The sequence below is a fragment of the Pristiophorus japonicus genome, chromosome 19 (genome assembly GCF_044704955.1).
Source record: "Pristiophorus japonicus isolate sPriJap1 chromosome 19, sPriJap1.hap1, whole genome shotgun sequence".
Classification (NCBI taxonomy): domain Eukaryota; kingdom Metazoa; phylum Chordata; class Chondrichthyes; family Pristiophoridae; genus Pristiophorus; species Pristiophorus japonicus.
In genome coordinates, this window is record NC_091995.1 from 75347864 (window position 1) to 75369175 (window position 21312).

General features: G+C 50.5%; 1 protein-coding gene across 3 annotated transcripts in view; it reads left to right on the top strand.

Annotated features, from left to right (window-relative positions):
* The window catches only part of LOC139229956 (transcription factor AP-4-like), a 60660-nt gene that overhangs the window by 11367 nt on the left and 27981 nt on the right, over window positions 1-21312 (top strand). For 2 of the 3 annotated variants that reach the window (XM_070861631.1, XM_070861634.1), the window contains exons 1-3: window positions 1665-1901; window positions 11329-11494; window positions 12178-12276. In XM_070861631.1, the coding sequence (XP_070717732.1) occupies window positions 1825-1901; window positions 11329-11494; window positions 12178-12276 (342 nt within the window). In that variant the 5' untranslated portion in view covers window positions 1665-1824. Of the gene's footprint in view, window positions 1-1664; window positions 1902-11328; window positions 11495-12177; window positions 12277-21312 lie in introns of those variants that run through there. The other variant, XM_070861633.1, reaches the window with a different exon arrangement.

Below are 21312 nucleotides of genomic sequence, written 5' to 3' on the forward strand. Positions count from 1 at the left end.
TAAGGGGAGATCAAAGAGAGGTGATCGAAATTATGAGGGGGTTTGACAGAGCAAGTCAGGAGAAACAGTTCCCTCTGGCAAGTGGGTCATTAACCAGAGGTCATAGATTTAAAATAATTGGAAAAAGCACTAGAGGGGTAATGAGGAGAAATGCCTTCACACAGAGGGTTGTTAAAATCCCCGATGGGAAACTTGAAAGTGTGAAAAGACTTGTATTTCTATAGCGCCTTTCACAACCTCAGGATGTCCCAAAGCGGTTTACAGCCAATGAAGTACTTTTGTAGTCACTGTTGTAATGTGGGAAATGCGGCAGCCAATTTGCACACAGCAAGCTCCCACAAACAGCAATGTGATAATGACCAGACAATCTGTTTTTTAGTGATGTTGATTGAGGGATAACTCCCCTGCTCTTCTTCGAAATAGTGCCAAGGGATCTTTTATATCCACCTGAGAGAGCAGACGGGGCCTCGGTTTAACGTCGCATCTGAAAAACGGCACCTCCGACAGTGCAGCAATCCCTCAGCACTGCACTGGAGTGTCAGCCTAGATTTATATACTCAAGTCTCTGGAGTGGGACTTGAACCCACAGCCGTCTGACTCAGAGGCGAGGCTGACAAAACTAACTAAACTCCTTTTTTAAAATGTCATAATACTCCTGTGAAGTGTTAGCTGTGGCTCAGTGAGTAGCACCTTTGCCTCTGAGTCAGAAGGTTGTGGGTTCAAGTCCCACTCCAGGGACTGAAGCACCAAAAAATCTAGGCTGACACTCCAGTGGAGTGCTGCATTGTCTTTCAGATGAGATGTTAAACCAAGGCCCTGTCTGCTTTCAAGTAAAAGATCCCATGACACTATTTCAGCAGAGTTATCCCTGATGTCCTGGCTGATATTTATGCCTCAGTCAATACGTTAAAAAAAAACAGATTTTCAGGTCAGGCGGTTCCTCGAAGCGAGGATGACTTGCTTCCACTCAAACAGGGATGAGTTCACAGGTGTTTCAATGAAGGACCTAATATTCCAGATCCTGAAGGGTCACTAAAACAGATTATCTGGTCGTTATCATATTGCTGTTTGTGGGAGCTTGCTGTGCGCAAAGTGGCTGCCGCGTTTCCCACATCACAACAAGTGACTACACTCCAAAAGTACTTCATTGGCTGTAAAGCACGTTGGGACAACCCGGCAGTCGCGAAAGGCGCTATAGAAATGTAAGTCTTTCCTTCTTATATAAATACAAGTTGGTGTGGTTGATACTGGCGCACGAGCTTCATTGCATGACCATATCCGTTTGGACTGCCCCATCCGCAAATCACGCGCGAACCTGCAAAGTGATGGTGGGAGGATGCAGTCTGTATCAGTAGGGAGAGAGAAGGGGACATTTAAACCCCTTTGCACAAGTGGAATTTCAACAGAGATGGTCACAAAGCAGCGGGCAATGCTCTCTAAAAGCCAAATGCAATGGCCAGAGATTTATGTGCACCTTTATTGGCAGCGAGAGGGGAGCCCCCAACATCAATGGGAGGCAGCATGTGACGGTGGGAGGGGCTGGCTGGGGTGAGTGAGTGTGTGTGTGATTGTGTGTGCGGCGGGCGCTAGGACCCGCCGGCCGCCAGCCCGTGCGGAGGCAGAAAGCGGTGCTGCGGCTCCAGCTGACCACGAGGCCCCAGCTGTTTCCCGCCATTGCTGAATGTTTTTACTACAACTCCAAACCTCCTGCCCTCTTTTTTTAATTAAAAAAAAAATATATACAGATGCAAAAAAAGCACGCCAGTCTGCAAACAAGAGCTTTTTGAAAACTTGGGGCGGGAGGCTGAAACCCACCAGGAACCGATGGCTTATTACGCGGGGCAGAAAACACTACAAGAATTCCGCAAGGCAGAGAAGGAAGTGATTGGAGGCTTGTGTAGGTGTGTATGAGTTTGTTTATTTCACGAGACAATGTATCAATGGAGAAAAAGAGCAGAGAGAGAGAAGGGGCATTTAAACCCCTTTGCACAAGTGCAATGCAACAGAGATGATCACAGAACAGGGGGCAAGCCTCTCTCAAAGCCAAATGCAATGGCCAGAGATTTATTTGCACCTTTTATTGGCAGGGAGAGGGGAGCCCAACATCAATGGGAGGCTGCAGGATGCAAATTGCAAACACAGCGGACCACGTGGGGCTGGGATCACCAAACGTTCCATTTTGGAATCTCCCAGCGATTGTTGCAAACTTTAGAACCTTGTACAATGTAGCAACGTTCCACGGGGGAACCCCCGCCTCCCTATTTCTTTTGCACATTACATTATTCTTCCTCTCTTTTGCCCAGCAGATCATGGCCGCCCCTCTCTCTCTCTCTCTCTCTTATTTGTTTTGCAATATGGACCCTCCCACTTTTTTTTGCAAATGCGTGTTGATTGTTACAAGCAAGCAAAAGTTGCATTTTCTCCCTTCTCTCTGTCTTTCCCTTTTTATTTTGTTTGCAATTTGGAAAATAATGCTTTTTTTGGGGGGGGGTGCGCCTCTGATGTAAGGGGGAAAGCCAAGCTGTGTTGCTGCTGCTGCTGCTGTTGTTGCTCTGATAGTGGGAACTGCGTGCTAGCTCCATGCAAAGAGGCATTTTCTTTTTAAAAATCTTGTCTGAAATAAACCTCATTGCATTTCTCCTTTTTACCTGCCCCGCGCCCCTGGAGGAATTGGGGGGAGGGGGGGGGGGGGAATGTGTTCATGTTTGGCTGGGTCCCTGCTCTGCGCGGAATGTACGCTGCACGGTGGAGTTTATGTTGATGCTTTTTTAAAAAAAAATTATAAAATGGATTTCTCGTTTCCCTTCCTCCCCCTCCCCCCATTATTTCCATTCCGAATCCCAGTGCCGCTGTTTCCATGTGGCCGAGGCTTTGCCAGCGCGGAGGGAAAGCGGGCACAACCATTGCATAGCCCCTTAAACTTAATATATCGCTCTCTAAACTCCCCCTCAACTTGCATTTTATGTTTTGAGAGGGAAGAGGTGTTGAAATGCAACTGTGCGTTTAATTTTAAGCTAAAAAACAAATCAAATAGTGCTTATGAGAAACACATATAATTACCAGACTTGTTTTTTTTTCCAAGGATTTTTTAGAAACTTGACTACTGGCTCCATAAAATGGTATTTAAAATAATATATAACGACGTGTATATCCCTCTCATCTCCCTTAAGATTTTTAATGTATTTATTATGAATATGAATTTTTGAAAAGATACTGTAAGAATGTTAAAGAGACGCAAGAAACTCTATAGTTTTCTTCTTTTTTTAATGTGTAACTGGAATTCGTCGACTACAATCCTATTTCCAACAGTCTCCCAGGCACAGGAACTCATTGAAGAAGTTTTGGAGGGGGACACAAGAGTGAAATTTATGAATGGGGCTGAAATTGACTAGACTGTTGGCCAATGCGATTGGCTGTTCCAGCCGTAGTCTGATTGTGATGGGCAGCAATGCAAGGGGGCGTGAACTGTGTGTGTGTGCCTGGGAACACTTGGTTGTGTTTACACTCAGAACCACAGCACAGGGGAAGGCCATTCGGCCCATCGAGTCTGCGCTAGCTCTTCTGCAGAGCTATCTAGTTCGTCCCGCTCGCCCCATATTCCTGCAATTTTTTTCACTGGAAACAGTTTCTCTTATCTAAACCCCTCCATGATTTTCAGCACTTTTATCATCATTGTCGTAGGCAGTCCCTCGGAATCGAAGTAGACTTGCTTTCACTCCAAAAGTGAGTTCTCTGGTGGCTGAACAGTCCGATATGAGAGCCACAGACCCTGTCACAGGTGGGATAGACATTCGTCGAGGGAAGGGGTGGGTGGGGCTGGTTTGCCGCGCGCTCCTTCCGCTGCCTGCGCTTGACCTCTTCATGCTCTTTGCGTCGAGACTCAAAGAGCTCAACGCCCTCCCGGATGCACTTTCTCCACCTCAGGCGGCCTTCGACCAGGGTCTCTCGGGTGTCAGTGGTGATGTCGCACTTTACCAGGGAGGCTTTAAGGGTGTCCTTGTAACGTTTCCGCTACCCACTTTTGGCTCGTTTACCATGAAGGAGCTCCGCATAAAACATTTGCTTAGGGAGCCTCGTGTCTGTCATGCGAACTATGTGGCCTGTCCAGCGAAGCTGATCGAGTGTGGTCAGTGCTTCAATACTGTCGACGTTAGCCTGGACGAGGACACTGATGTTGGTGCGTCTGTCCTCCCAGGGGATCAGCAGGATCTTGCGTTAGCGCCTCAAGTTTTCACACTTACCCCATCCCTCCCAGTAGTTGATTCCACCAACAAATAAGTTCTTAATACAACGTTTGTCACCGCATGTTAAAGAAATCCACGCACAGGCATCTTCCACCCTTCAATATGCAGTTCGGGATCTGGACTATTGGGTCCCTCATTGAAACACCTGTGAACTCATTGAACTCTGCCCTTTTTGGCTTGAAAGCAAGTCATCCTCGATTCGAGGGACCACCTAAGAAGAAGGAAAAAGAGATTATTACATTGTTGTTCTTGCATGAAATTCACAGAATGAGACAGCACAGATGGAGGCCATTCGGCCCATCGTGCCTTTGCTGGCTCTCTGAAAGAACGATCCAATTAGTCCCACTCCCCCCTGCTCTTTCCCCACCGCTCTGCAAATTTATCCAGTTCTGCTTTTGAAAGTTATTATTGGATCTGCTTCCACCGCCCTTTCAGGCGACCCGTTCCAGACTCCCAACAACTAAAAGCTTTTTCCTCATGTTGCACCCTGGTTCTTGCGTGGATAGACTGGAGAAGCTGGGGTGGTTCTCCTTCGAGCTGAGAAAGTTGAGAGGGGATTTGATCGAGGTGCTCAAAATCACGAGGGGGCTGGACAGAGTAGAAACTGTTCCCATTGGCGGAAGGGCCGAGAACCAGAGGACACAAATTTAAGGCGATTGGCAAAAGAACTAAAGGCAACATGAGGAAAAACGTTTCTACGCAGCAAGTGGTTAGGATCTGGAATGCGCTGCCTGAGAGGGTGGTGGAGGCAGACTCAATCGTGGCTTTCAAAAGTGAATTGGATAAGTACCTGCGGGGCTACGGGGAGAGGGCAGGGGGAGTGGGACTGGCTGAGGTGCTCTTGCAGAGAGCCGGCGCAGGCTCGACGGGCCGAATGGCCGCCTTCTGTGCTGTAACCAGTCTATGATTTTTTTTTTAACCAATTACCTTAAACTGTCTCCAACTCTGCGACTTTGGATATTTTCCAAGTGTTAAAAAAAACTTTCCAATCAGATTATAAAGAATTGGAGAGGGATTATACTGTAGCCACACCTTGGGAATTTTCCCATTTTAATCCTCCTTTTCCCCCCCCCCCTCATTTCCCAAGGGTGGTGACTCATTCTGGAGGGTCGTCCCCTGGGTGTTAGAATCTTTTCAGTGCCCCTGTGTACGTGGCTATTCCCAAGCTCCAACCTAGACACTGTCAGCAGAGTATTCAGCCATAGGGGATATCATAGTCAAGCGTGATGCTCCTCTGCAAAGGCCACGTATCACTGGTTAGTCATTAAGAGCAGGAACCTAGGTTGATCTTTCCCATTCTTTTCCCCGACAACCAGGAGTCTAAGGATAAGGGGTAAGCCATTTAGGACCAAGATGAGGAGAAATTTCTTCACTCAGAGAATTGTGAACCTGTGGAATTCTCTACCACAGAGTGTTGTTGAGGCCAGTTCAGCTAAAGGGATCAAGTGGTATGGGGTACTGAAGTTGCATGATCAGCCATGATCATATTGAATGGTGGTGCAGGCTCGAAGGGCTGAATGGCCTACTCCTGCACCTATTTTCTATGTTTCTATGAGATCCATTGTCGGGCCCTTACTGCCGCCCTAGATAACTCACCATAGAATGGGCCATCGAATGTGGGACCATACTGATCTATGTCAGCTGTGGCTCAGTGGGCAGCACTCTCGCCTCTGAGTCAGAAGGTTGTGGATTCGAGTCCCGCTCCAGAGACTTGAACACAAAAATCTAGGCCAACACTCCAGTGCAATGCTGAGGGAGTGCTGCACCTGTCTGAGGTGCCGTCTTTCGGATGAGACGTTAAATCAAGGCCCCGTCTGCTCTCTCAGCTGGACGTAAACGATCCTATGACACTATTTCGAAGAAGAGCATGGGGGAGTTATTCCCCGGTGTCCTGGGCCAATATTTATCCCTCAATCCACATAACATAAAAACAGATTATCTGGTCATTATCACGGCGCTGTTTGTGGGAGCTTGCTGTGCACAAATTGGCCGCCGTGTTTCCCACATTACAGCAGTGACTACACTCCAAAACGTACTGTAAAGATGCTCTGAGGGTGTGAAAGACGCTATAAAATGCAAGCCTTTTTTTTAATGTGGCTCCGAAGCATGTTGACAATGTGACGACTACACGTTCGAATAGCCCGTCAATACTGGTCGTGTCGAGCCTTGGACAGGCCCAAATGGAGCACCCCGTTCAGTTCTGGCGCCGGGGGGGGGGGGGGGGGGGGGGGGCGGCGGGGGGGGGGTGGGGAGTGATATCAAAATGACACTTGGAGCTTAGAGGGTTCATTTAGGGCAGTTACCTAACTGTGTTTACTCGATTGAGTGGTGATCTAATTGAGCTGTTTAAAATGACAAAAGGATTCAATAGGGTAAAAAGAAAGAAAGACATGCATTTATATAGCGACCACCGGACGTCCCAAAAACGCTTCACAGCCAATGGAGCTTTTGGAGTGTAGTCATTGTTGTAATGTAGATAGCGAGAAACTATTTCCTCTGATGGGGCAATCAAGAACGAAGGGGCACAATCTTAAGTTGGAGCCAGGCAGTCCAGGGTGAAATTATGAAGCACTTCTTCACACCAGGGGCAGTGAAAATCTGGAAAAGCATTTGGAGCTTTCAAGATGGAGAGCCAACATTTTTTTGTTGGGTAAAGGTATCGAGGGATTTGGATCCAAAGCGAGTAAATGGACTTGAGATAAAGATCAGCCATGATCTAATAGAATGGTGGAGTAGCCCAAGTCTGGAAGTGAACCCCAACGTGGGTCGGTGCTTTCAGGAGAAGAGTGAAGAAGATTTCATAGAATTATAGAAATTTACAGCGTGGAAGGAGGCCATTTTGGCCCATCGTGTCCGCACCGGCCGACAAAGAGCTATCCAGCCTCATCCCACTTTCCAGCTTTAGGTCCGTAAGCCCTGTAGGTTACGGCTCTTCAGGTGCACATCCAAGTATTTTTTAAATGTGGTGAAGGTTTCTGCCTCTATCACCCTGTCAGGCAGTGAGTTCCAGACCCCCACCATGCTCTGGGTAAAGACATTTCTCCTCAAATTTCCTCTCAACCTCCCCCCAATTACTTTAAATCTGTGCCCCCTGGTTGTTGACCCCTCTGCTAAGGGAAATAGGTCCGTCCTATCCACTCTATCCAGGCCCCTCATCATTTTACACACTGATTTTGATTGAAATTTAATTGCTGTGCTCGACAAACACAGAACGATTTGCACAGCCATGCTTCTGCGGCCCCAGTGCTCACACTGACCGCTCAGTCCCTGCGGCCCCAGTGCTCACACTGACCGCTCAGTCCCTGCGGCCCCAGTGCTCACACTGACCGCTCAGTCCCTGCGGCCCCAGTGCTCACACTGACCGCTCAGTCCCTGCGGCCCCAGTGCTCACACTGACCGCTCAGTCCCTGCGGCCCCAGTGCTCACACTGACCGCTCAGTCCCTGCGGCCCCAGTGCTCACACTGACCGCTCAGTCCCTGCGGCCCCAGTGCTCACACTGACCGCTCAGTCCCTGCGGCCCCAGTGCTCACACTGACCGCTCAGTCCCTGCGGCCCCAGTGCTCACACTGACCGCTCAGTCCCTGCGGCCCCAGTGCTCACACTGACCGCTCAGTCCCTGCGGCCCCAGTGCTCACACTGACCGCTCAGTCCCTGCGGCCCCAGTGCTCACACTGACCGCTCAGTCCCTGCGGCCCCAGTGCTCACACTGACCGCTCAGTCCCTGCGGCCCCAGTGCTCACACTGACCGCTCAGTCCCTGCGGCCCCAGTGCTCACACTGACCGCTCAGTCCCTGCGGCCCCAGTGCTCACACCCACTGCTCACTCCCTGTGGACAGTCCAGTGCCCACACTAACCACCCAGTCACTGCGGCCCCAGTGCCCACACTGACCGCCCAGTCCCTGCGGCCCCAGTGCTCACACTGACCGCTCAGTCCCTGCGGCCCCAGTGCTCACACGGACCGCTCAGTCCCTGCGGCCCCAGTGCTCACACCCACTGCTCACTCCCTGTGGACAGTCCAGTGCCCACACTGACCACCCAGTCACTGCGGCCCCAGTGCCCACACTGACCGCCCAGTCCCTGCAGCCCCAGTGCTCACACTGACCGCTCAGTCCCTGCGAACAGCTGGTGGTTTGTTTGCTGGGATCTCCTGGGGCGGATGCTCTGTGGGCTGCTCGAGACTATGCCTGCTTTTCCAAACGTTGGACTGGCTCCAGAATGAAGCGTGGCTTGGAGCCAAGCTGGGGATGGGGAATGCTGTGAGCCGAGCTCGCTGATAAACAACTTGGGCTGCTCCAGATGCTGGTTTCGTTTTTGCATCAAATGTGCAGTGAGGGGAGGAGGAGGAGGAGGGGGAGGGGGGGGCTGTGAGAGGAGAGGAGAGGAGAGGAGAGGAGAGGAGAGGAGAGGAGAGGAGACGAGACGCGAGGAGGGGTGGGGGGGTGGGGTGCAGTTCACAGGCAGTGTTGTCCCTGGATCTATTTTTTAAATATTGGTACCGGTAGAAAATATGTCAGCTGCATCTCGTCTGATGCTCTTAATGATCGCCTTAAATTGTTCCCACCAGCAGTGACAGATCTGTAACCACCAATACTTCACCCAGTGCTCAAAAGCTCAAAGTGCTCCCTGCAGAAAACATACAATGTACAACACACAAACAGGCCATAGATTCAGCAAAATTTACAGCACAGAAGGCAGCCATTCGGCCCATCGTGTTTGATCTGGTCCTTAGCCCTGTAAAAAGACTTGCATTTATATAGTGCCTTTCACAACCACCAGATGTGTCTCTAAGCGCTTTACAGCCAACGAAGTACTTTTTGGAGTGCAGTCACTGTTGTAATGTGGTAAATGGGGCAGCCAATTTGCGCACAGCAAGCTCCCACAAACAGCAATATGATAATGACCAGATAATCTGTTTCCAGTGATGTTGGTTGAGGGATAAATATTGGCCCAGGACACCGGGGATAACTCCCCTGCTCTTCTTCGAAATAGTGCCATGGGATTTTTTACATCCACCGGAGAGAGCCTCGGTTTAACGTCTCATCTGAAAGACCTCACCTCCGACAGTGCAGCACTCCCTCAGCACTGCACTGGAGTGTCAGCCTAGATTTTTGTGCTCAAGTCTCTGGAGTGGGAACTTGAACCCACGACCTTCTGACTCGAAGGCCCACTGAGTTACTGGCTGACCTAAATTTTTATTAAGCCAGGGACCTAGGAACACAGGATATACAGTTAAACTGGTGAAAGTAAAATTTAACACACTGTTAGGAAGATCAAGACACGATGTTGGTAATTGTTGAGATTTGGAGTTCCGTGATCTGATCCCCCTGCTGATTCACACATACGTTCACTGCCCAGGCCCCAAGCTCCGGAACATTCAGCTACGTGTGACGGCCTTTTTATCTATGTAGGTGCTACTGTCATTAACACATTCAGATCGAGGGTGCCAATGCAAGAGAAATTAATTTCTTCATACAAATGCTGCTCTTGCACCTATTTTCAACCTGTTCCCTCCCTAAACCTCTCCGCCTCTCTATCCCTCTCTCCTCCTTTAAGACGCTCCTTAAAGCCTACCTCTTTGATCAAGCTCTTGGTCACCTGTCCTGATATCTCCTTGTGCCGCTCGGAGTCAAGTTTTATTTGCTAACCGCTCCTGTGATACGCCTTGGGGGCCTTTGATTGTGTTAAATGTGCCGTATAAATGCAATTTGTTGTTGTATGTAACGAGCTAATCTGGTCAAGCTGGGAACTGGCTGCCCGCAGTGTCAGCCGTGGCTCAGTGGGCAGCACTCTCTTGCCCAAATCAGAAGGTCGTGGGTTCAAGTCCCACTCCAGGAACTTGAGCTCAAAAATCCAAGCTGACACTCCCAGTGCAGGGCTGAGGGAGTGCTGCACTGTCGGAGGTGCCGTCTTTCGGATGGGACGTTAAACCGAGGCCCCGTCTGCCCCCTCAGGTGGACGTAAAAGATCCCACGACACTATTTCGAAGAAGAGCAGGGGAGTCCTCCCCGGTGTCCTGGCCAATAATTATCCCTCAATTGACATCACTAAAACAGATTATCTGGTCATTATCACGTTGCTGTTTGTGGGAGCTTGCTGTGTGCTAATTGGCTGCCGCATTTTCCCACATTACAACAGTGACTAATGACACTTGGAAAAGTACTTCATTGGCTGAAACACGCTTTGAGACTTCCGGTGGACATGAAAGGCGCTATATAAATGCAAGTCTTTCTTTAGATGGGAGGACAGGAAGGTCTGGAAGAGTAATCCCCTTCTCGGGGAGGTTATATTGAGAAACCCAGGTCGGGGGCCATGGGGCCTGCCCTGTGGGGCCGTCACTGAGAGTGGGCACAGTAGGAGGGAAGAGTAGATTGATGGAGATGGGCGCACGTTGGGCAATGCCACGTTTTGGATTTAAAAGCTTGTCGATTTATGGGGGAGGGGGTGGTGGGGGAGTGGGGTGGTTGGAGGTGGGAGGATCATTGGAAGGTTAATTCCCTCTGCTGCTCAGTTTTGTGATGAGGGAGAAGGATGGAAATGAAAACCTGAGCAAATGGCTCGTTTCGTCTCTAGCCTCCTGTCACCGCGTGTGTTAAGAACATAAGAATTAGGAGCAGGAGTGGGTCGTTCAGCCTCTCGAGCCTGCTCCGCCATTCAATAAGATCATGGCTGATCTTCGAGCTCAACTCCACTTCCCTGCCTGTTCCCCATAACCCTTGATTGTCTTAATATCCAAAAGTCTGTCAGATAGATAGATAGATTTTTAACCAATAAGGGAATTAAGGGTTACGGGGAGCGGGCGGGTAAGTGGAGCTGAGTCCACGACCAGATCAGCCATGATCTTATTGAATGGCGGAGCAGGCTCGAGGGGCTAGATGGCCTACTCCTGCTCCTAATTCTTATGTTCTTATGAATGTACTCAAAGACTGAGCCTCCACAGTCCTCTGGGGTAGAGAGTTGCAAAGATTTACCACCCTCTGAGTGAAGAAGTTTCTCCTCCTCTCCGTCCTAAATGGCCGACCCCCTGATTGACTTCTGTTCTCTCTCTCTCTCTCTCTCTCTCTCTCCCTCGTTTTGGAAATGCAGCCTCTCCAACATCCCGTTGACGCCGGAGAGCCAGCGGGACCACGACCGGAGGATCCGACGGGAAATCGCCAACAGTAACGAGCGGCGACGCATGCAAAGCATCAACGCGGGGTTCCAGTCGCTGAAGGTGCTGCTGCCTCACACTGACGGGGAGAAACTGAGCAAGGTTCGTTAGCACCTTGGGCATCGGACTGCTTCCTTCCTTCCTTCCAGCCTTTGTACTCACCGTGCGCCCTGCCTCCCGCCAAACAAAAGGCTCTTCCTGTTGTTAATTGGAGGCTTGTGCAATACGCTCCTTTTTATAAGACTCCGGCTGCTTTCGGTGCGTGTCGTGTCGTGTCGTTGAATCGTAGAACGGTTACAGCACGGAAGGAGGCCATTCGGCCTTTCGAGCCCGTGCCGACTCTCAGCTAGTCCCACTCCCCCGCCCTTTCCCCGTAGCCCGGCCTACTCGCCCAACTCCTTACTGAAAGATAAGATTGAGTCTGCCTCCCCATGGCAGTGTGGTTCTCCATTTCTGGCCGCTTGCCCATCCCTGATTATAATCGCTCCACCATCGGTGGCCGTGCCTTCAGCTGCCTGGGCCCCAAGCTCTGGAACTCCCTCCCTAAACCTCTCCGCTTCTCCTCCTTTAAGACGCTCCTTAAAACCTACCTCTTTGACCGAGCATCTGTCCTAACATCTCCTCGCCTGGCTCGGTGTCCAATTTAGTCCGCCAACACTCCTGTGAGGTGCCGTGGGACATCACACTACGTTAAAGGCGCCGTATAAATGCAAGTTGTTGTAGAGGAAGTTATACAATTGACCCTTTTTCGGAACAGAAACATTTTTAAACCTCTCTCCTGACAGGCAGCGATCCTGCAGCAAACGGCGGAGTACATCTTTGCTCTGGAGGAGGACAAGACCCGACTGATGCAGCAGAACGCACACCTAAAGCGACTGGTACAGGTGAGTGGGCTTTGTAGATATCGTAATAGTGCGCACGTCCTGTGCTTGGGCTATGTGTTACGGGCGAGGTTTAACTCTCGTATACTGGCCCTTCCAGCTTGCATTTACAAACATACATAATAACATAAGGAATAGGAGCAGGAGTAGGCCATTCGGCCCCTCGAGCCTGCCTCCGCCATTCAATGAGATGACTGATCATTGATCTCAACTCCACTTTCCTGCGCTCCCCATATCCCTTGACTCCCTTACAAGTTGGAGACCAAAACTAGGGGCCACCAATATAAGACAGCCACCAATAGGGAATTCAGGCGAAAGTTCTTGCCCCGAGAGTGGTGAGACTGTGGAACTCGCTACCACAGGGAGTGGTTAAGGTGAACAGCTTCGATGTATTTAAGGGGAAGCTGGACTACTACAGGAGGGAGAAAGGAATAGAAGGATGTATTGATCGGGCGAGATAAAGAGGGCGATGAGGAGGCTCGTGTGAAGCATAAACATTGGTGTGTCAGCCGTGCGTCACTTGGTAGCACTTGCCTCGGAGTCGGAAGGTACTGGGTTCACCAGCATAGACCGAATGGCCTTTTCTGTGCTGTGCATTCTATGCAAGATAGGTGGCGCTATGGGCCATCCCCTTCACAATTGGCCTTTTTCCCCTGGTCACTTTCTGCTCTCGGTCACCCTCCAGTAGTACATCCCAACCTGGTTCTCTTACTCCCCCCGCCGCTGCCCCCTCCTATCAGCTGTGGCTCAGTGGGCAGCACACTTGCCTCTGAGTCAGAAGGTTGTGGGTTCAAGTCCCACTCCAGGGACTTATAGAAACATAGAAAATAGGTGCAGGAGTAGGCCATTCGGCCCTTCGAGCCTGCACCGCCATTCAACAAGATCATGACAACACATACAACAACTGCCATCTGCGCAGTCAACCCGTCCACCCCACTCTGAACACTCCCCGCACCGAGGCACAGAGCCCCCAGGCCCGCCCCTCCAACACACTTAGCCCCCCCAGACCTCCGCTGCAATGTGGCTCCTCCTGTCCCCCGCCCTGGGTTTCTCCGCCCTCCACCTCCACCACTCTCCCCTCCATCTCCTGCCCCCTTCTCCCCTCAACTTTCCTCTGCTCCCCCCCCCCCCCCCCCCACAGGCTCCCATCTTGGGGGCGGTATTTTAGCCCCCAGCACATAAATTTGGGCTGACACTCCCAGTGCAGTGCTGAGGGAGCGCTGCACTGTCTTATCGGATGAGACATTAAATCAAGCCCCGTCTGCTCTCTCAGATGGATGTCAAAGATCCCATGGCACTATTTCAAAGAAGAGCAGGGGAATTATCCCCGGTGTCCCGTGGCCAATATTTATCCCTCAATCAACATAACAAAAACAGATTATCTGGTCATTATCACATTGCTGTTTGTGGGAGCTTGCTGTGCGCAATTGGGTGCTGCATTTCCTACATTACAACAGTGACTACACTTCAAACAATACTTCATTGGTTGTGAAGCAGTTTGGGATGTCCTGGGGTTGTGAAGTGTGCTATATAAATACAAGTCTTTCTCTGACACTGGCCTGCTCCCTCCGCTGACTGGTATCATTCACCCTCCAGTGGTACATACCAGCCTGGTTCTCTTTCTCCCCCCGCCACCCCCCCCATCAGCTGCTATCTGCAGTCTGTAAGGTGTTGTGACCCACTGCCCTTTGACCCTGGTCAGCTCATTTTTCCAGTGCCCTAGAATAACAGAAGAAGTGATCGAGAAAGTGCGAGAGACAAATAAGCAGAGAGAAAGAATGATTCCAAGAGAACCGGAAGCAGCAGGCATGGGACGATGGTGGCGGGTGAGAGAGAGAGGTAGAGTTAGAGTGAGCAACCCCCATTGGGGGTTCGCCTGGAGCGGTGGGCCTCATGTTCGACACACTCCATTTGTGCCACACTTTGGAAAAAATCAGAGGAACTCTCAGCGAATGATAGAAATTTACAGCATGGAAGGAGGCCATTTCAGCCCATCGTGTCTGCGTTGGCCGACAAAGAGCTATCCGGCCTAATCCCACTTTCCAGCTCTTGGTCCGTAGCCCTGTAGTTTACGGCACTTTAAGTGCACATCCAAGTACTTTTTAAAATGCTCTGAGGGTTTCTGACTCTACCAACCTCTCAGGCAGTGAGTTCCAGACCCCCACCACCCTCTGGGTGAAAATAGTTCCCCTCAAATCCTCTCTAATCCTTCTACCAATTACTTTAAATCTATGCCCCCTGGTTATGGACCCCTCTGCCAAGGGAAATAGATCCTTCCTATCCACTCTATCCAGGCCCCTCATCATTTTATACACAAGTGAGTCGTGCACAGAAATGAATACAATGCAGTCCCTGGCTGGGTTTGAATCACCAACCTTTCGATCAATAACTCAACGCGCTCGCCCATTGTGCCACACAGACGGTTTAATAAAATCTGCCGGAACCCGGGATTGAACCAGTCACATCTCGATCTTCGGTCTAACTCTCTCCTAACCGAGCTATTTCGGCCTCGCACTAAAAGCAGTTCCTGGCACTGGTGGGACTATAAAATACCAGAGGCAGGGCGGCTGTAGCCTGTTAATTGACTTCATTATCATGGACTCACACAGCACCGAAGGAGACCATTCGGCCCATCGGGCCTGTGCTGCCTCTTTGAAAGAGCGATCTAAATTAGTCCCAGCCCCCTCCCCTCCTGCTCTGTCCCCACAGCCCTGCTAATTTTTTCCTTTCAAGTATTTATCCAATTCCTTTTGAAAATTATTATTGATTCTGCTTCCATCGCCCTTTCAGGCAGCACGTTCCAGATCACAACAACTCGCTGCGTTTTATTAAAAACAAATTCTTCTCCTCTCCCCTCCTGGTTCTTTTGCCAATTTTCTTAAATCTGTGACCTCTGGTTAATGACCCCCCCCCCCCCCCTCCCCCCAGTGGAAACAATTTCTCCTTATTTACTCTATCAAAACCCCATATGATTTTGAACACCTCGATCAAATCGATGAGTTCATCCAGTATTTACTCAATAGAAGCAGTCACTTTAATGACCTCTGTATGAACCCAATGTCTCTTTAGCAATTTGACTTTGTAGCCTTGAAGAAACCCACACCTCAGACCAGGAGATGAACAGCTCATTGTGCTTTGCATGGTGTGATGTTCCTGCCCTTTTATAAAGCAGCGTATTGTTTGACACACCATGAGTTACAGGACGCAGGAATGGCTGCTTTACAATTCTCATCCTTGTCTTCAAATCCCTCCGTGGCGTCGCCCCTCCCCATCTCTGTAACCTCCTCCAGCTCCCCCCCCCTCCTCACTGACCCGGGGTGTTTGCGTTCTTCTAATTCTGGCCTCTTGAGCATCCCTGATTATAATCGCTCCTCCATTGGTGGCCGTGCCTTCAGCTGCCTGGGCCCGAAAGCTCTGGAACTCCCTCCCTAAACCTCTCCGCCTCTCCTCCTTAAAAACTACCTCTTTGACCAAGTTTTTGATCACCTGTCCTAATTCTCCTTGTGTGGCTCGGTGTCTGATTTTGTTTGATAACGCTCACGTTAAAGGCGCTATATCATCATCATCATAGAAACATCTAAAGTAGGTGCAGGAGCAGGCCATTCAGCCCTTCGAGCCTACACCACCATTCAATATGATCATGGCTGATCATGCAACTTCAGTACCCCATTCCTGCTTTCTCTCCACACCCCTTGACCCCTATAGCCGTAAGGGTCACATCTAACTCTCTTTTGAATATATCTAACGAACTGGCCTCAACAACTTTTTATGGTAGAGAATTCCACAGGTTCACAATTCTCTGAGTGAAGAAGTTTCTCCTCATCTCGGTCCAAATTAGCTTACTCCTTATCCTTAGACTGTGACCCTGGTTCTGGACTTCCCCAGCATCGGGAACATTCTTCCTGCATCTAACCTGTCCAATCCCGTCAGAATTTTATATGTTTCTATGAGATCATCATAGGCAGTCCCTTGTATCGAGGATGACTTGCTTCCACGCCAAAAAAGGATGAGTTCACAGGTGTTTCAATGCAGGATCTAATATTCCAGATCCTGAACTACATCCTCAAGGATGGAAGATGCCTGTGTGTGGATTTTTTTAACGTGTGGTGGCCGTTGAACACCAGCCACCACTCGGGCTTGACAGAGCTAGGTCTTGGTCCAGTGGCAAGGATTAACAAGACTAACTGGAGACCAGCTCTGCTGCACAGACCGAGCGCACACACATATCGCAGTGTGGGCTGGGCCCGTGCTGCCCCTGGGCCCTTGCCTCTTCTGGGCCCCAGATTCACGCCTCTCCTGGGCCCCGGTCACTTCCCACTACGGACTCTTGCCGCTCCTTCGCCCCTCCTGCTGTGCCTGCCCGCACTGCAATCAGAGACCTGGCTTCGTAGCCGTCGCCCTCCTGCAGCAGCACGTGCTGCTCCCTGCGGTGGTATATAAAGGCGCTATATAACTGCAGTTTGTTGTACTATAGGCCCAGAAATGCCTCTGACTTGCTCCTCCTCTACTGTCCTGATTTGAGTCATCCAAGGTTGTGCAAATGGTCTATCACCCTGTTGCTCACTTATCTGCAGGCCCTCCCAGTTTCATCTCCAAGATAAGTGCCGCTGCTCCAGTCCGCCCTGGGTGTCCCACATCTAGGCTCCTCTCTCCCTCTTGATGATGAAAACACAGCGTTGAGCATTGTAGGGATTCCCGGGATGTGGGCGTCGCATAAGAACATAAGAATTAGCAGCAGGTGTAGATCATTCGGCCCCTCGAGCCTGCTCCGCCATTCAATAAGATCATGGCTGATCTACCTCAACTCCACTTTCCTGCACTATCCCTATATCCCTTGATTCCCTTAATATCCAAAAACCTAACGATCTCTGTCTTGAATATACTCAAAGACTGAGCTTCCACAGCCCTCTGGGGTAGAGAATTCCAAAGATTCACCATCCTCTGAATGAAGAAATTTCTCATCTCAGCCCTAATTGGCCCTCTTGAGTGAAGAAGTTTCTCCTCATCTCAGTCCTAAATGGCCGACCCCTTATTCTGAGACTGTGACCCCTGGTTCTAGACTCCCCAGCCAGAGGAAACATCCTCCCTGCATCGACCCTGGAATCACTCTGGTGTAGCTTTGTTGCACTCCCTCGATGGCAAGTATATCCTTCGCTGGCAAGGCGGGCATTTATTGCCCGTCACTAGCTGCCCTGGGATGGTGATGTGTCACCTTGAGCCACTGCATTGTAACCTTTTGATACCGAGGCCTTGCTAGGCCATGTCAGAGGGCAATTAAGGGTCAACGGCATTGATGTGGACCAGACCGGGTAAGGACGGCAGATTTCCTTCCCTGAATCCATTAGTGAGCCAGTTGGGTTTTTATCGACACTCCGACACCTTCAGGGTCACTTTTAGCAACGCCAGCTTTTTAAACAAAATCCAAATTCTCCGAGTGCCGGGGTGGGATTGGGACAGGCGACCCCTGGATTATTAGTCGGGCCTCGGGATGACTGGTGAGGTGGTGTTGGGAAAAGGTTCCTGCTCCTGTAAACTGGACAGGATTTGGAAGGGGTGGGGGAAGGGGTGGTCGGCTGGGATTGTATCAGCCCACCCGCCAAAGTTCACATGGCCTGGTGCCCCTCGCTGTTCTAACTCGCTCATCGGCAGTCAAGTGGGGGGGCTGGCTGGTGGGAGAGGGTGGGGGGCTGGTGGGGGGGGGGGTGCCGGGCAGGCTAGTAGTGGGGGGGAGTGGATGGGAGGGTGCTGGGTGGGGGGGGGGGGTGCTGGGGACTGGGGGTGGGGGGGGGGTGGGGGGGCTGGATGGTGCAGAATTAGACCTCGGGCACTTGATAAGCGACTGAAATCTCGTTGCACGAACCATTCTCTTGCATGTGCCCATGTTTTCCAGGTAATTTAACAACAACGTGTATTTATATAGCACCTTTAACATAGCAAAACGCCCCAAGGTGCTTCACAGGAGTGTTTTACAACAAAACAAATACATTTGACGCCGAGCCACAAGAAGAAATTAGGGCAGGTGGCCAAAAGCTTGGTCAAAGAGGTAGGTTTTAAGGAGCGTCTTGAAGGAGGAGAGAGATGTAGAGAGGCGGAGAGGTTTAGGCAGAGAGTTCCAGAGCTTGGGTCCCAGACAACAGAAGGCACGGCCACCAATGGTTGAGCGATCAGGGATGCTCAAACATCTTGTGGGGGTGGGGGGGGGGGGGGGGTTGCAAAGCTGAAGTAAGTTAAGTGAAATGTTCCTACTTGCAGACACAGGAGGACTGACTGAAGAGCTCACCGTTTTACCAGAGGTGCATTTAGGAGGAAGCTGGATAAAAACATAAATGACATAGAATGTACAGCACATTCGGCCCAACGGATCCGTGCCGGTGTTCATGCTCCACACCAGCCTCCCCCCACCCCTCTGCATCTCACCCCATCAGCATATCCTTCTATTCCTTTCTCTCTCATGTGTTTATCCAGCTTCCCCTTAAATGTATCCATGCTACTCGCCTCATCCTTCCCTGTGGCAGCGAGTTCCACATTCTAACCCCTCTCTGGGTAAAGAGCTTTCTCCTGAATTCCCCATTGGATTTATTAGTGTCAATCTTATTTTAATGGTCCCTAGTGGTAAACACTGGTATGGACCACTTGTGTTTCTGTGCTGTATGTAATTCATCACGGGTGATACTTCACAGTAATGCATGTATCAGCACCGTGTGTGTGTGCGTGTTTAAAGATCGGCGGTTTATAGGACCAGCACTGTTGTTCTGTATAAGGGGCGGGACTCTCAATTGGTGCCGCCTGCTATTTTTTCTGTCATCCTTTTCTGAGAAGATACTAATCTTGAGCAAACCCATGAAGCGGCACAAAACAGTTAGATAAAGAGGCACCGATTAGATTATCCTTCCGTCACCTAAAAATGAAGAATAATTTGTTGCCATGTGTGTGAGACTCACGGGGAGGGGGCAGTGTGTGTGTATGTGTGTGTGTGTGTGTGTGTGATCGCTAGAATCCTCCTTGATCGTCTTCTCCCTGTGGCTGAACAGCTCCTCCCAGAGTCACAATGCGGATTCCGTCCACTACGGGGAACAACGGACATGATCTTCACCGCGTGACGACGACAGGAGAAATGCAGGGAACAGCACCAAACCTTGTACATGGCCTTCTTTGACTTCACAAAGGCCTTTGACACGCAACTGTGAGGGACAATGAAGTGTCCTCCGCCGTTTCGGTTGCCACCCCCAAAAGTTTGTCACCATCCTCCGCCTGCTCCACAACGACATGCAGGCCGTGATCCTCACCAACGGATCCACCACAGACCCAATCCACGTCCGGACCGTGGTCAAACAGGGCTGCTCCATCGCGCCAACCCTCTTCTCAATCTTCCTCGCTGCCGTGCTCCATCTCACTCTCAACAAGCTCCCCGCTGGAGTGGTACTAAACTATAGAACCAGTGGGAACCTGTTCAACCTTCGTCGCCTCCAGGCTAGATCCAAGGTCGTCCCATCCTCTGTCATCGAACTACAGTACGTCGACGACGCTTGCGTCTGAGCACATTCAGAGGCTGAATTCTAAGCCATCGTCAACATCTTTATCGAGGCGTATGAAAATATGGGCCTTACACTAAACATCCGTAAGGCAAAGGTCCTCCACCAACCTGACCTCACCACACAGCACTGTCCTCTTCGGTCATCAAAATTCACGGCACGGCCTTGGACAATGTGGACCACTTTCCATACCTCAGGAGCCTATTGTCAGCAAGGGCAGGCATCGATGATGAGGTTCAACACCACCTCCAGTGCGCCAGTGCAGCCTTCGGTTGCCTGAGGAAGAGAGTGTTCGAAGATCAGGCCCTCAAATCTGGCACCAAGCTCATGGTCTACAGGGCTGTAGTGATACCCTCCCTCCTGTGTGGCTCAGAGACATGGACTATATACAGTAGTCACCTCAAATCGCTGGAGAAGTACCACCAGCGCTGCCTCCACAAGATCCTGCAAATCCACTGGGAGGATAGACGCACCAACATCCGTGTCCTCGATCAGGCCAACATCCCCAGCATCGAAGCACTGACCACACTCGACCAGCTCCGTTGGGCAGGCCACATTGTCCGCATGCCTGACACGAGACTCCCAAAGCAAGCGTTCTACTCTGAACTCCTTCACAGCAAGCGAGCCCCAGGTGAGCAGAGGAAACGTTTCAAGGACACCCTCAAAGCCTCCCTGATAAAGTACAACATCCCCACCGACACCTGGGAGTCCCTGGCCAAAGACCGTCCTAAGTGGAGGAAGAGCATCCGGGCGGGTGCTGAGCACCTCGAATCTCGTTACCGAGAGCGTGCAGAAGGAGCATGCAGCAAACCAGTCCCACCCACCATTTCCCACCTTTGACAGAGACTGTACAATCACCTGAGAACTCAGAGTGGAAGCAAGTCTTCCTCGATTTTGAGGGACTGTCTATGATGATGCTGATGGGTGTGTGTGAGTGACTCACTAGGGGAGGGGGCCCAGTGTGTGTGCGGAGTGACTCACAATTGATGGGGAGGCTGTTTAATGGAAATCCCCAGAATAAGCCCTGTGCTCATGAAGACCTGTTTCCTTAAAGCCAACGCTCTCTAGTACAGGTTTAACATAGAATTACACAGAACCCAGCAGGTCCATCCGGTGTTTATGCTCCACATGAACCTCCTCCCACCCCTCTTCATCTCACCCCATCAACATATCCTTCTATTCCTTTCTCCCTCGTGTTTACCTAGCTTCCCCTTAAATGCATCTATGCTATTCGCCTCCTGGTGGTAGTGAGTTCCACATTTTCACCACTCTCTGGGTAAAGAGGTTTCTCCTGAATTCCCTAGTGGATTTATTTGTGACTATCTTATATTTATGGCCCCTAGTTCTGGTCTCCCTCACAAGTAGAAACATCTTCTCCATGTCTATGCTATTGAACCCCTTAATAATGTTGTACTAGGTGGCAGGAACCGAGCACTCGAGCTGTTCAATCTGAAGGGTAGCCTGTGTGGGTCCCACCCAGTGATTCAATGCTGTATGTGGAATAAAT